General features: G+C 38.4%; 1 protein-coding gene across 1 annotated transcript in view; it reads left to right on the forward strand.

The window, feature by feature from the left end:
• The window catches only part of ptpn22 (protein tyrosine phosphatase non-receptor type 22), a gene marked incomplete at its 3' end in the record, with an annotated part of 240,451 nt that extends 225,146 nt beyond the window's left edge, over positions 1-15,305 (forward strand). Inside the window, 17 exon segments of the mRNA XM_024292681.2 lie at positions 3,936-4,002; positions 4,079-4,156; positions 4,317-4,403; positions 7,533-7,986; positions 8,055-8,129; positions 8,219-8,296; positions 8,377-8,448; positions 8,561-8,691; positions 10,888-10,915; positions 11,032-11,118; positions 11,519-11,640; positions 11,757-11,784; positions 13,881-13,943; positions 14,087-14,184; positions 14,264-14,294; positions 14,359-14,442; positions 14,527-15,305. Of these exon segments, the coding sequence (XP_024148449.1) occupies positions 3,936-4,002; positions 4,079-4,156; positions 4,317-4,403; positions 7,533-7,986; positions 8,055-8,129; positions 8,219-8,296; positions 8,377-8,448; positions 8,561-8,691; positions 10,888-10,915; positions 11,032-11,118; positions 11,519-11,640; positions 11,757-11,784; positions 13,881-13,943; positions 14,087-14,184; positions 14,264-14,294; positions 14,359-14,442; positions 14,527-14,588 (1,645 nt within the window).
• Between the last annotated feature and the right edge of the window lie 3 nt (positions 15,306-15,308).

Genomic DNA, 15,308 nt, shown 5'->3' on the forward strand with positions numbered 1-15,308 from the left:
ATATATATATATATATATATATATATATATATATATATATATATATATATAAATCCCATTGGCCTTCAGAGGTTTGTTGTTTTTTTTTTCTTTTTAGATCTTCTGCTTTTACACATGTTTGTTGTATCTTAGTCATTTTATGTGTATGTACACAATCATTCCCTCACATGTGTAGAAGTTTTTCTCAAGCAGAGATTAGAAGAACAAACCCACACTTTTGGTTTTGATCAGGGCGCTGCTTCGGTTGCCAGTTTTTTCGTGGGCATCGAAGCCGAGGCTGCTCCTCTTCTCAGTGTGACACAGGAAACGAGCGCGGGCGTTCAGTTGATGACCCACCGTGCACCATTCAGTCGCTTTTGTATTTTTGGCAGCTCCTCACAGACGCCTGCAAATAAAAATGCGTTGGCTCCCATCAAGACCATACTAGTTAATTGTTTACATTTTTTTTCGTCTTTGAAACCTGTTCTAAACAGCATAACGTACTTTGTAAGACAGGAAGCTTTTAAAAGAAATGCAGCAAACCAACATTTGTTCTACCCCATTACAACGGTGCATAGTTTCCATAGAGGAAATCGTCTTATGTCACTTGTTTATAATGTTAATACTAGAATCTGCAGTCACTTTTTAGTGATTGAACCCCACATTGCATTTAAAACAATGATTTAAATAAACGCATTTCATAATGTGCTGACTGTTTTGTAAACTTTGTGTGGCGTACCAAGAAACATTCTAATTCTGCTGCTTCGTTGTGATTTCTATAGATGGAAAAAGTAGTTATTTTAATATTTGTCTGTAAAACAACATTGTAGACTAAAATTTTAGCATTAAACTTCTTACTTTTTTACTGGACATGTGACAGAATTTCTTATCTTGTGTGTGAGTAAGGTATATTTTGCACCTGAAGTATTTAACTTATATTTCTTTTTGTTTCCATTATCTTCACAAAGTTTTAAATCATAGTTTTTCTTCATATTAATTTGCACGGTAAACCTGCAACCTGCGGCTCCTGAGCCACATGCGGCTCTTTCACCCCTCTATTGTGGCTCTCTGGTTACAGAAAAATGCACTATTTTTAATTTGAAAAGTGACATATTTTAGGTTTATCGTCAAGGTTTATTAAGCAAAAAAAAAAAAAAAAGTAATAAAAGTCAAACGCATTTCAACTCCTTCACAAACATTTTAAGGTCAGTATTTATCACTTCAACAGGATCCTGACTACATTACCCATAATGCTCCAACAATCCATCAAGCAGTTTGGATTTATAGTTAAAAGTGAAACATTTGGACAGATGTTTGTGTGCTGTTTACCACAGAAAAAAAATTTGAAGTCGGTACACACAACCAGAAATCACATTTAAGGGGCACTTTCTATTTTTTTAAAATAAAAATTCAAGGATTTTAATTATGAAAAACATGAGAAGGGTCACTGGATCAACTCTGGCTTATTTATATATATATATATTTTTTAATTTATTTTTTATTAAGTTTTCAGAAAACATTTGTTTATGTTACATTTTACAAGATAACATTTTACAAAAGTAGCAGAAAAAACAAATAAATCTTTTGTCCATACATAAAATACGTGTTAACATAGGTTATTCAGAGAAAAATCAGGATGATAAAGCAAGAAACAAAAACACAAAAGTGAAACATTCAAGAACACTGTAGCATTGAACCAGGGTGTGAGTCTTTATCAGTCTCTCTTTAGAGTCTTTTTGTATTTACACAGTACATACATTCCATTTTACATCAGTCCTACACAAAATCAGATCTTGATTGTCTAATGTAAGATAGCCATCCTTTCCAAATTGAGTTAAATTTATCAACTTCCAACCGGAGTAAAGATGTCATTTTCTCCATTTTATAGATGGTGAGCATCACCTCAACCCATTCTTCTATTTTAGGCACTAACCCACTTCGCCATCTTCTGGTAATTGCTTTTTTACTGGCCAACATCATGATGTTCAAAATTTTATAGTCATCACCTCTTTTTAAATTTACCCTTTCAGTCTTTCCCAGGTATATAACTTTAAATGTAAATGGAAGCATTGTTTTCAGGACTTCTTCCATGCCTCTTTTGATTTCAGTCCAGTATTGATTTATAAGTGGACATCCCCAAAATAAATGGAAGTGACCTGATTTATTCTTTCCACAAAGTCTACAACATCTCGTATCTCCATGTCTTCTTTGTGCAGGGGTTGCAAAATATCTTATAGCATGCTTCCACCCATATTCCCTCCAAAAAGTTGACTTTGTGGTCTTCCATAGACCTTTGTTTATTTCTTCCCATTCATCTGTTGAAATTTTAATATTTGCTTCCTTTTCCCATTTCTTTGTTATATACTCTGTGGTATCATCTTTCATATCTTCTAGAACTTTATAGATTTTTGAGATTACTTTTGGGGATTTCTGTGACCAGTATGCTTCTATCATTGTTTTAATTAGACCTGGCTGGGATGTATCTAAATCTGTTCCTTTAATTTCTTGTCCAATGTAGTGTCGCAGTTGTAGATATCTATGAAAATCCTGATTACTCAACCCAAACAACTCCTTTAATTCCTGAAAACTCGGCTTATTTATATTTTATTTAAATGTATAAATTTCTGTTTGAGATGCACCACAAGTGATGGTTTTGTGTGCGTTTGTTTTTCATCACTACTGACATTTCACTACCTACACTCCCCGCATTGAGATGCTTTTATGTGGAACAGGATGTCTTTTATTTTGAAAGAAAGTCATGTAGACCTGTAACGAATTAGAAACCAATTGATATTTTGAAAAAAGGCTATTTATTATTTATGTTTCTCTTTTATTTATGCTTGAAAAAACAAATATATTTGTATTTAGAAACCATACAATAAATACAAATCTGTGTTTTCTTTTTGTAGAGGGTGTAGTATGACTTTGTGGCCCCTACTGGGATGTTGTTGGTAAAAAATCCTCCAGAATGGATCTTTAACTGTTATATTGGTCGATTTAAAAAAAAAAATAAGAAGAAAAAAAAAGAAATAATAAGAAAATGTAATTTATGTCCTCGAAAAAGTAACCCCAATCACTTGGAAAGGTCACGCAGGTGTTTGTTTAAAGGTACGTCACCAATCTCGGTTTAAAACCAAACTGTGTGTTACTATATTAAATCAAATCGTGGGGAAAGTGAATCATAACATACGTTTGCATTTACATTGAAAGTGTCAAACGTGTGTGTTGTACTAAATTTAATATTGTTTTTGGACATTACACTGATTTTATTATGAGCCAACTGAATGGATTTTACTGGTTTATTTCCAAACCAAACAAGGACTCTTCAGAATTTGTCCTTTTCTGTTGTTGCTTTGTTTGTAATATATAAATCACATATATTCATGATCCCTTTTATGACCAACACATGCTCATCCTCAAGTCGTCACATATCGATGAATGGCTAAAGGACCCTCCGAGTCAAAAATGGACATTTTGGGTGCACCCAACTCGTCGTTTTTTGACGTACTGGTTGTTCCAATTAAATGAGCATGTGTTGGGTCGACACCACAGGGATTAATACTAGTATTTTTTTGTTCTCAATAGCCTGTCTAATGTTGGCAGATTCATATAGTGAACTGAATTAGGGTTTAATTCCAGGTGAATTGGCATCCTCCTGGACATGGTTTGCTTCGTTGGTTTGCTCTGGAGCGTTCACACCTCCCTAACAAAGTCCAGAAAATGACGTCTGGTGAGGACCAGACCGACCCAAAATAACAAATGATTCCTGAAGCTTTTTCTTATTAAGCCCTAATAAGTTTCAATGAACTTTGCCTGATTTTTATTGGTTGACTGTTGTATGAACTCAGCAGCGGCTCAGTGAGACGAACACAACTCAAAAAGTGATGATTTGGGAAAGCTGCGTTAATCTTGTTGAAGCCTGCCTGTTTAAATGGAAATGTGTGTTTTTATTGTAGTGCTGGCTGTGGCAGAACAGGAGTGTTGTGTGTCATCGATTATACGTGGAACCTCCTCAGGAAGCAGGTGAGACATCTCCTCAGAGCCTCTTTCGTCACACAGATGACTTTATGCACTTGTTTCCTTCTGCGCCTGTTTACAGATGATTACTTCAGATTTCAACATCTTCACTCTAGTTCAAGACATGAGGACGCAGCGGCCGTCCGTTGTGCAAACAAAGGTAACCGTGAAGAACAAGCAGAACCACATTTCAAGCCATCGGTGTCAAAGTCAGACACATCCTTGCACAATATCAGAGTTGGCGTGTTGATTTGCATTGTCTGCATCATACCCCAGGGCCGTGCCGCCTAACAGAGCAGGTTTTTGTTGTTTTATCTCAGGAGCAATATCTGCTGGTCTACAGAACCATCAGAGTTCTGTTTCAGAGGTATTTGGACTGCATGGAACCAGATCGTCCTCAAAACAAGGTGAGCTATTTAAACATCCCTGTGGATGGAATGGACTACAGGACAAAATAAAAATAAAAAAACATAAAAACTCGATTTTGTTTTGTTTAAAACATGAAAAACAAAAATCTCCCTCAAACATTTGGCATGGTTGGGGTGTTGTTACATTTTTTAGCAAAATATGCACTCTGTTAGCTTTTTGGTCTTTTTGGCATTTACCAAGATTTTTTAGGCTGTTTTTTAATTTAGCTATTTTTTCAGCTATACGCTAGCTGTTTTGGCTAATTTAGGCTTTTCTTTTTAATTTTTTTTGGGCTGTTTTTGTAGTTAGACAAATCTTTACACGTTAGCTGTTTTGGCTAATTTTGACTTTTTTTCAGTTTTTCAGGATATTTTGAAGTGTAGCTATTTTTTTAGCTATATGCTATCTGTTTCGGCTAACCTAAGTCTTTTTTTTTGTTTGTTTGTTTTTTTGGATAATTTGGTATTTAGCTAATATTTTAGCTGGCTATCAGCTTCAACTTTTTCAGCTATTTGTTTCAGCATTTTCAGCTGTCAACTTCAGCGTTTTTAGCTATTAACTTCTGCATTTTTAGCTATTAGCTGCCGTGATTTCAGCCATCAATTTCAGCATCTTCAACTATCAGCACTAGCATCTTCAGCAGCCAATTTCCACTAGCATTACTGCAGGTAATGATATATATCTACTTCATAGTTATGTTAAAAAGTTAAGGTTTTAAAGTTTTAAAAATGTACTTTTAGAGTGTTCAATAAATATTTATTCTGTTCGGCCCGCAACCTAAAGTGGTTTGGATTTGACCTCTTGTGCGATTGAGTTTTACACCCCTGCACTAGATAGTTCCTCACTACACAATTTTTAGTAGTTTAGGATTAGGGTGGGAAATCCCACATAGCCTATTTTTCCATAACTCTCCGTTTGGAGGTCTATATGTAGATGTAGGGAGAAGCCTTAGGGGAAGAATTTGGATTTGTTCTTAGTTTTGAAACATTCCCAGAAGTTTTAAAATTAGGATTATGTTGTTTTGGACATCAAAAACCTGCATTGTTTTCTAGGACATAGTTTCTGCAGAGCGGCAGGAGTTCATTCAAAGTTTGTCTTTGAGTTGTGGGCGTTGCCGTTGGCATGGAGCGACCCCACACCCCCTTCCTCTCCCCTTTTCTGAGGGCTTTACATGCAATGTAGCTAGCTTACAGCCCCTCACACCTCCTACCTGACATTACAAGTGCAACAAAAATTGAGAAATATTGGAGCCTCCACCAGTACGTTTTTGAATCTTTTGAATCTACATGAATCAAGACGTCTACAAGTGAATGTATCAGAATGGAGCGGAACAGGCAACAGTTTATTTTCTATGTCACAAATCAGCTCCTGATTCATCAGAACATGTTAAAAACTCTATTTTCACTGAAGTGAGTCTTTAAACAACTAGAACAGGAGGTTAAAACATTGGGGGGCACAATGTTAGGCATAGATCCCTTTATGCTAACTTTGACCTAATATACCTCAGAAATGCTTTCAGAGAAGCCTGTGACTGACGAGTGCACAATAATGCTCAAAAAGGATGTTTTTATGACTCAGAGATTATATCATGTAGTTCTTACTTATAATAATTGCAAACAAGCCTCAGAATCAAATCATGTTTTATTTTCAGTACATTTCTCACCGTTGTGCGACACAACCTGTTCACTACAATCCTTTCTCATAGAGCACACACAGCAGCTGTGGCTGGCTTGTGGTTTCAGAAGCAGAAGAACACGGTGACGTGATCAGTGTCAGCAGCACACACCCGGCCTTACATGAACCACAGCGGTTATTAACTTGATTTTTTTCCCTTCATGGTCTTTGAAGAGGAAACATGCCGCTCCATGCCTTCAAAATCGTAATTAGATGTACATTCTCACCAGTGGAAATGTTTTAAATCGTTTCAAAATGTCGATTTATGCACTGACATGAACAACTTCGGGTCATGCCCCCACCCACGCTGACTCTTCTAATAAGTTAACTTAATGAAATGTAAATTATTGGCTGGTGGTCGGTTATTTGACTTACTGTGGAGGAATGCACACAAACACAAGCAGGTTCAAGAAGAAGAAGAAGCTTCAGGGGAACCGTGTCCCTTCAGTGAAAGTCTTAACAGAAAATGTACAAAGTTGGGTTACCGTACTTCTCTATTAGATAGAAAAGCATTAGATAGTTGCTGAGCGTTTTTTTTTTCTTTTTTCCAGTCGCTATAAACAAACGTATCCCCGAGCATAAGTATTTACCTGATTTTCAATATGTTGTATTTCTCTGCGTGTCATGGGTCCCGGGGTAAAGTCTCACTCATCTCAGGAATGGGTGGACCAAAGGCCAAGTCTTCAGTGTCATTATTTCTTTTTAGGAATTTTTAGCTCTCACATTACTAATTTTTCAGTCATTTTTGAGCATGTTTTTAGGATCTTCTAATGTTTTTATTATCCATTTTGTTACATTTACCACAGTTGACAATGAGAGAAAAAGACTAATTTATCCTGTGTTGTCATATTTTGATCTAGACTTTATGACAAATACTTTTCATTGGGTATATTACATTTGTTAATAATTATGTGATGACATAACTTTTTATAGCAAAAGTAGACAATACAGTTATAGCATCACAAGCATTTTTAAAACCAAGCTGAATATATGTTCATTTTGGGTGTAAAGTTGGACTTTTTAACATGGAAGCCAATAGGATTTTTGACCTCCATCTCGAACCAGCCCCTAGAGGTCATTTGGGGAATTGCACCACTTGATTCTTATAGGTTTGCTTTGGTTTTGTGAACAGAGAGCGGGGTATTGGGAACAACCGAACTAATTTGGCTTATCAAGGTTTTGACATTGAGATTTGAAATATCTTTTGGAAGAAACGCGTCAAATTTAGGGGTTTATGATTGAAGCACACCTATATGTGTACGTCGAGCAACTCTTGCAGAGTCAGATTCAGAAATACGTTGGTCTCTAGACCTTGTTTACTGTGAATACATAACACAATGGTAATACTTTTAGCTTTGGAATCCTAAAAATCTTCTATACATTAAACTCTGAAATGAAGCTTGAGTAAAAATGACCAAAATCCTGCCTTTGTGTCACTCTGTTGAACTGAGCAGGTACCAGAGTTACCTGATTCTGAACCAGAGCTGTCTGACCTGAGCGATGACTCCGAGTTCACACCAGACCAACGACACCTTCTAGATGAGGAGGATGACCGTTGGAATCCACCGCAGCACCTCCCGACTCTTCCAGAGGTTCTAGTCACCACCCACGGCTTCAACATGGAGCCCCGGACCTCACCTAAACGGGTGCACACGGACCTGAGGGAGCCTGCAGAGGAGAGCATTCAGGAGAACGGGGATGTTCTGACACGCAGCACTCCACCTGCAAAGGTGGTGGCGGAGGCCATTTGTCTGATGGTGGAGGACCCTTACTTTGACACTCCTCTGAGCTCCCCGTCACCCGAGGAGGCTCCAGCCGAAGACTCTACGTGGACACTCAGCCCTATCTTCCAAACTCCGTCGCTGCTCCTAAACGATGAGACGCTGACCTCAAACTCTCCTGCTCCAGGTATGTGGGAACCTCAGGTGTTCCTGTCATTCTCACACATACTCAAAAAATGTCATTTATTTTCAAAGATTCCATCAGTGGAGAATCACCGCCTCCTCTTCCTGAACGAACCCCCGAATCCTTCGTCTTGGCTGTGAATGAAGGTTTAGAACGCTTAAACATAAAAATCCATGTTCTCTCTATTCATAATGCTTGACAACATCCCTAAACTTGGAATTTTCTGCTTTTTCAGAGCTTCCGGATCCGTGTGAAAGGTTGTCAGTTGTCTTTCCCCCAAATTTTGCAGCTGAAGCTGTTAAGGAGTTAGCAGGTAAAAGTTTTTTTTAATCACACGTCATTAACAGAAGGTTAAAGTCTCCACTTTGATCCTATTTTTGACCTTCACCTCAGGGAGCCCCCCTTCACCGGTCCCACCACTTCCAGAACGAACACCAGAGTCATTCGAGTTAGCCACCGATCCAGGTATTCAAAAAAAAAAGCTTTTTAGATCATTACGAATCATGTTTTTAACAAAAAATAAATTGTGAATTTAATTGGGAATTTGATATTGTATGGTAACATGTTTTGCCTTAAGCTCCATGTGATCAGCAGCCTGTAGTCCCATCAGCACCGACTCTGGATTCAGGTGGAGGCTCATCGAATCAGATCTGGTCTGAGTCAGCGGGCGCCGTCCACATGAGGGACTCAAGTTGTGTGAAGAAAAAAGTGAGTTTTTTTAATATATGAACTGACGTTTCTGATTCTGAGTGGTTTTTCCGATATGACAGTTTTGAGTGTGCCTTATAGTACGGAAACTATATTAAAAGTTTGTGGTCCACAGGACTGAAGATGTGACTTCATGAAGAAAACTGATGACAAACTGAACTACCCGATCATTTAAACAGCAACCAACCAAAAAGCCTAGAAATGTCAAAAGACAATAAGCGGGAAATCGCATCATCATGAGATATAGAACCGGGGTCTGCAACCTGTGGCTCCAAAGCCACATGTGGCTCTTTTATCTCTACTTTGTGGCTCCAAGGCCAAACATAGAATGAGTCATGAAGACTGCTGATCCAGCCATGTCGACCGTAGGAGTCAGCAGCTCACTGCTAATGGCTGTCTAACCAAAACTACCTAAAGAAAACAAATAAACAAAGCCCACAAACTAAGACTACCAAGGTCCAACTCAAAGCTAAAATAACAAAACCCAGAACATTTTGAGAGATTCAAGGTTCTTCTTCTATTTTTGCTTTTGTTTGTGCCAAAAAATAGACATAATTCAAATTCATTATTTAAAAAAATAAGGTAATGAATGCAAATCTACATTTCTTAAAGGCTAAAGTAAAACTATACAGCTCTTTTTAGGTTTTGATCAGTAGAAAACGACCCCAAACGGCTCTTTTACTGTTAAAGGTTGCCGACCCCTGATCTAGAAGGACACCACTGTTGACCCAAAATCATAAATGAATTTACACTATTTGTCTTGATAAACCAGACAGCTTCTATGTGAACATTCTTCAGAGATCTGAGACAAACTGGAGCTTTTTTTGAAACATCTTCACCGAGACTAGAATGAAAGATATTCCAAAAAAATTAATATGTTGGCTCATAGGTGGCTCGATTTTAGATGCCGTAGATCTGATGACTCATGAGGTGTTCTGAGATCTAAACAGTCTATTCTTGCTCTTAGAAATGAAGGCTATTCAATCCGAGAAATTCCCAAGGAACAGATGATTTCCTTCAACAGTGTGCAATAAAATCTCTTCAGAGAACAGCACAAACAGGCTCTAACCAGAGTAGAAAAAGAAGTGGGAGGCCCCACTGCACAATTGAGGATGAAAATAATTACATTAGAGTCTCGAGTTTGAGAAATAGATGCTTCACAGGTCCTCATCTGGCACCTTCATTAAACAATACCCACAAAATACCAGCGCCAACATTGAAGGAAATCTTCAATTTAAGGAAAATTTCTCTTTTGAAATAGCCTACGTTCCTAATGACAACAATAGACTGTAGTTTCACATGAAAGTTCTCAATTTTTAGCATTTAATCAACCCACAGATGTGATGCTCCAAAAACTTGCTCTAAGGAGGGTCAGTTGGGTAGCTTCTCTAACCAGCTAAAGTGTTTTCAGCTGTGCTAACACGACTGCACAAGAGTTTTCTAATCATCAGTTCGCCTTCTGACACAATGAGCAAACCTTATTATTAGAACACTGATAGTTACTGGAAATGTCCCTCCAGTCAACTATGTAGAGAATACAACAAAACCCAGATATTTGCAGCTAGAATGGTCATTGTTTTATCCTTTGCAACATTGTTAATGTATATAGTGTATTTCTGATTAGCTTAAAGTCATCTTTATTGAAAAAAAAAAAAGATTTTCTTTCATAAATATGAGCATTTCGAAGTGACTCTAAACTTTTGAATGGTAACTTACATATTTTTAAACTCTTGATCACTTTTTGGAGTTTCAGTTTCACCCGGAAGCTGGTATTTTGTTGAGAAATGTAGTTTTGTTTTTCAAACTTGTGGAATCTTCTGGTCACTTTTGTAGTTTCACCACATATCGCTTGAATCCCCGTTGGAAATAGGAGTCATAATCATAACTGTCTCATGACTGAAAATCCTTCATAGGAATAAATTGGTAAAAGCAAAACAGAATGTTCAAAATAATTACAAACTGTTTCCCATGTATTTAGTGCAAAGAAAAGTTGTACTTTAGCTCTTTAGGCAGCACAAACGAAGCAACCTTTTTTTGAAAAAAAATGTTCTTTGAGTCTTAATCTTCTGTTTTGGCTACATTGTAATTTCTTGCATGATCAGTTCCTCTGTTTGCACTGAACTCAAGCTGCACCATCATAGACTGAATGTAGAAGCCTTTGTCCTGTTTCTGAGGCATCTGTGTGTTCTCCTCTAGAGCTGGAGAGCAGAAGTGGCTCTCTCTGGTAAGACCTTCTAATAACAGTTTGCTAATAATTAAAAAAGCAACAAGTTTTTCAAAAAAGTACCGATTAATTCTGCATTTGACTGTCATTATTTGTGTTTTTTATCCTATTCAAAGCACCAATGATCAAGTTTGACATGACCTCTAACCCCAACAATCACTGTGTGATCATGGACCCCCACCCGCCTCCACCTCTTCTTCAGGGTAAGCTCCTAGACAGAATTTTTACCATTTCCCACTCCGATCATCTTTTGATCTATTGTAAAAACATTGATTTTTTTAAATGATAAATATGCAGTTTTAGCCAAAAATCAAAAGCAAAATCAAAAAACTGTTGTTTTCTAGGGCATAGTTTCTGCAGAGCGGCAGGAGTTTATTAGAAATTCACCTCTAAGTTGTGGGCGGGACCCTCCTATTTCCTTATTTGCTTTTTTTCAACCTGCATTATTTCATCTGCTCCTGATTCACAACAATTTGAATAAATACTCAGAAATGCAATTTTAAGGTGCTCCATCATCATAAAAATGTCCCAAGAGCATGTTAAAAACACCATTTTAATTGGGGTCAGTCTTCAAGTTTTGGTTTTTGTTGGGTTCTACTGCAGTTGAGAGGAGTGCCCCAGTGTGCCCGCAACCCGCACAGCCGGCGCCGAAGGTCGGCCTGTCCTCAGAGTGGGCCGGCAGATCTGAGCCCAAGGGTTTCCTCCACTCTTTCATCAGGAGTAAGGTAACGATGACAAAACCAGATTTCATCTACTTCAAAATCCTGTGAAGAACGACTAATGAAAAAAAAACTCTGAAAGATAAAACAATAACTTTTATTTTTTCATCTGTTTTCCTCAGAGTGTCCGGGCTAAAAGTTCAAAACAAGGTAAAGTGAAGATCTTCTAAAGATGAAGTTGATAGAAGAACTTCCTAAAAGACACAAATCCTTTATAGGTGACATTTTGTCACCTTTTTAGGTGACATTTTGTCACCTAAAAAATCTATAAACCCACGTCTGCACTCCATCTTGTAGCGGTAGAGCACCATCACCAAAATGCAGATGAATTTTCAAAGTAAACCATATGAACGGCTTCAAACAGCATGTTAAAGGGTGTTACCACACAAAGAAACGCTGTTCTGTGCTGTCGTCACTGAAAGATGAATGTCAAAACACTTGTGTGTACTCTTAGCTCAGATCAGATTAGGTGGAGGGTTTAGAGGTAATGTAAGACTAACCAGAGAAGGCCAGAACTGGCTGGTGTGAAGACACAGAGGTGTTGATTTGGTCTTGTTTAGTAGCTTGACTGTTGTGATACATTTATCAGGAATGTGCTCAACGGGCTTATACCATTTGGTGGTCACCCTGGACTGCTAATGCATGTCCTCTCAGTTGGTGTGAAATGTCAAAGTGGTGCAAATCTCGTGAATCTTGCTCCAGGCTTTTTCTTTCACAGCTCCATTCCGATATATGAAAGACTTGATGTCATAGAATTCCAGACCGGCACAAATCGCAATTATTATTGATCCATTTTCAAACTATTTGCACCTCTGTGAATGAAAAAGGGGTCTTCACCCATTCAACACTACTGAATCCGAGTCACTGATTGGTCAAAATGAGACTGGGGCTGTGTCCGAATTCCCCCCCCTAACCACTAACTACTAAAGAACTACATAGTGTAGGACTATATAGTGCGCTGGATTTTAAAGGTAATTCGGACACGATGTTCACTACTTTTATTTTATTTTTCTAAACACCGTATATGACGTCACCAATTTCACAAAGTGAAAATCGAATAAAGATGAGCATATCACGTTTTTTTTATGACTCCACTGTGTTCTGATGGTGAAAATGTGGATGGTTTATTCAAATATTGCATTTAAACACGTTTTTTTTTTTTTTGTTAGAAATTGTTCGACCGCAGTGCATTGTGGTCTGTATTCGCTAATCTACTGACTATCGATGTACGCAAGTTTTTCCCAAAGACTTCTGGGAAATTTCCAGTGCACTCGATTTTGGAATTCGTAGATTCGGACAGCACTAGAAATGGTGAACGCTCTATATAGTGATTGGGAATTCGGACATAACCTTAGTTTAACTATCAATGCACATTCAGTTGGATGTATAGAGAGCCCAAAAAAAGGACTTCAACTTGCTTAAATGTCAGACTTTTGAAGGCCAAAATATGAATTTACATAGACTTTTCATTGTTGAGGCCAGTTATGAAAGTATCATCAGTCGTCTGTGCTGCAGCTGAAACTGACTAAAACAGGAAAAACTTCAGAAAAGAAGGGAAAACACTTGGAGCTACGTTCACACCGCCATCGGCAACATGCATTCAAGCGACCATTTCCAATAAGAATTCTATGTAAACGCACATATTTTAGTGTTGAGCTTTCACGTTCAAAACTCTGGTGTTTACACATAGCTACGCACATTTTTAAGGCCGTTGTTGGGGTCTAAAATACAGAACCCACATCGACTGAACGCTCGTTGAAAGTGGAAACTCAGTGAAAACGAGGCTAAAAAGTCTGGAGCAAAATTCAGGAAATTTGCAAGGTTAGAACATTTCACCACAAGCCTCGTCCAACTGTAGTTGGTGGTCGTGTGCTGGCAAAAAACAAAGAGAAGCCCCTCCCTGCTTGTTTAGTGTGAAGACCATATGCTAAACAGGCGTTAAAGAATGTGCTTTTAGCCTGATCTTGATCTTGAATCATATTCTAGGTGTGAACGAAACAAGCTAGGAAATAGAAAAAAAAATGATTTCATTTCTTCTATTTGATTTATTTTTTTGTTCAGGAAATATCGATGGTGCAACAACCTCAAATTTAGCTAATTTTGAACCTGGTGGGGATTTTTTTTTTAAATTTCCCATCTATAGATAGTAAATCTTCAAACTAAAGCATGATACACTCAGTTCTTTGGTGAAGTCCAGATAGTAGTTGTTGTATTCTGGATGGTTTATCTGCATGTCTCTGCCACAGAGCCCCTCGCAGTGTTTCGGCCTCTCGCCCCACTTCCTGTGGCGGCCGCTGGAGGAGGAAGCGGTGAGTGGAACTTCTGCAGCAGACAACCCTCGAACCTCTGAGTATTGTAGTCACAAACGGGACTAGAAAACATTTCCAAATAAAGAATGAGCTCAGGGTTTTTCATGTGCCAGCAGGGTTTATTGCGCCTCCTTGTGTTTCAGCCCAAGCGGAACATGACGTGAGCCTCAGGCCGAGTTCTACCGACAATTCAGGAACCAATTCGGACAAAAGCAGTGAAAAAGGCATAACTAGATCAAAGGTAAGCACTCCAGCAGGGCTTTTTGATCATTTAGGGGGGGTTTTAAGGCAAATATTGACATTTTTTTCCCTCCTTTCAGAGCCTCAAATGTCTTAAAAATAAACTAAGACGTAAGTACTGCTACTCTGAAACGTGTTGGTTTGTGACATAGACTAATGCAGCTTCCATCCTCAGCCAAAATCGCCCCACCTCCGCCTCCCACCCAACCTGCAGCCCCTCCGCAGTCACTCAGCTCCTCGTTGGCTGGGTTCAAGCTTGGTAGGCCTGCGTGTTACCGTAAAGGCGGGACTTCCACGCTACTTTTTATTCATATTTTTTTTAATTTGGCTTTGTACTTGGCAGGATTTGGGAGCCGCTTCAGGAAGCCCAAAGGCCCGAGAGCGTATCCAGAGACCTGGGTGTGAGGCGCACACAGAGGGGCTGAAGGCGATGGAGCGCAGCAGCACCCCCTGCAGGAAGCACACAGATAGTGCCTCAGCTTTTCCCACATAAGGAAACGAGCTTTTCGACGCGTTTTGTAGTTTTTATAGTGCAAAGGAGCACGTTTATGTATGCAGGTGTGCGTCTGTGTGCAGCGAGGGAAGCAGACTGTTTGCAAAACCTTAGTTTCTTCTCAAAAGTGGTGAAAGCATGATGGGTGTTGTGGGTGCAGATGTGATGCTGCTGCACAGGCAAACAGGTTATTTATTAAAAAAATACTCAAGTGTGGGGGCTTTGAGATGTCTGAAGTTGCTGTTTACGTTTTCGAACATCATTGTTTAAATACCAGAGTTGGCTGATGGGTAAATGGAGGATGCAGAGGAAGAGATGAGTCCATCGGGTCACCAAACACTTCCGGGCTAAGCCCAACAGAGCAAGGCACTAAAGATGCGGTTCATGTATCGCAAAAAACAAAAGACTTCTTTGAAATCTCAGCGATCTCCTAAATACAAACACAGTAGTCTCATCTACATATTTCATCTCTATAACTAAATGCTTGCATGATAAAAAATAAATTAAAAAATGACAAATATGACCACAAGTTACATTTACAATAAACAACCATTGACTGTATAAAAGAACTGGACTAGAGTTCCAGCTTCAAGACATTAAGTCAATTCAGTCGCCATTTTTTTTTTTTTTTT

Source organism: Oryzias melastigma, linkage group LG7 (genome assembly GCF_002922805.2).
Source record: "Oryzias melastigma strain HK-1 linkage group LG7, ASM292280v2, whole genome shotgun sequence".
NCBI classification, from domain to species: domain Eukaryota; kingdom Metazoa; phylum Chordata; class Actinopteri; order Beloniformes; family Adrianichthyidae; genus Oryzias; species Oryzias melastigma.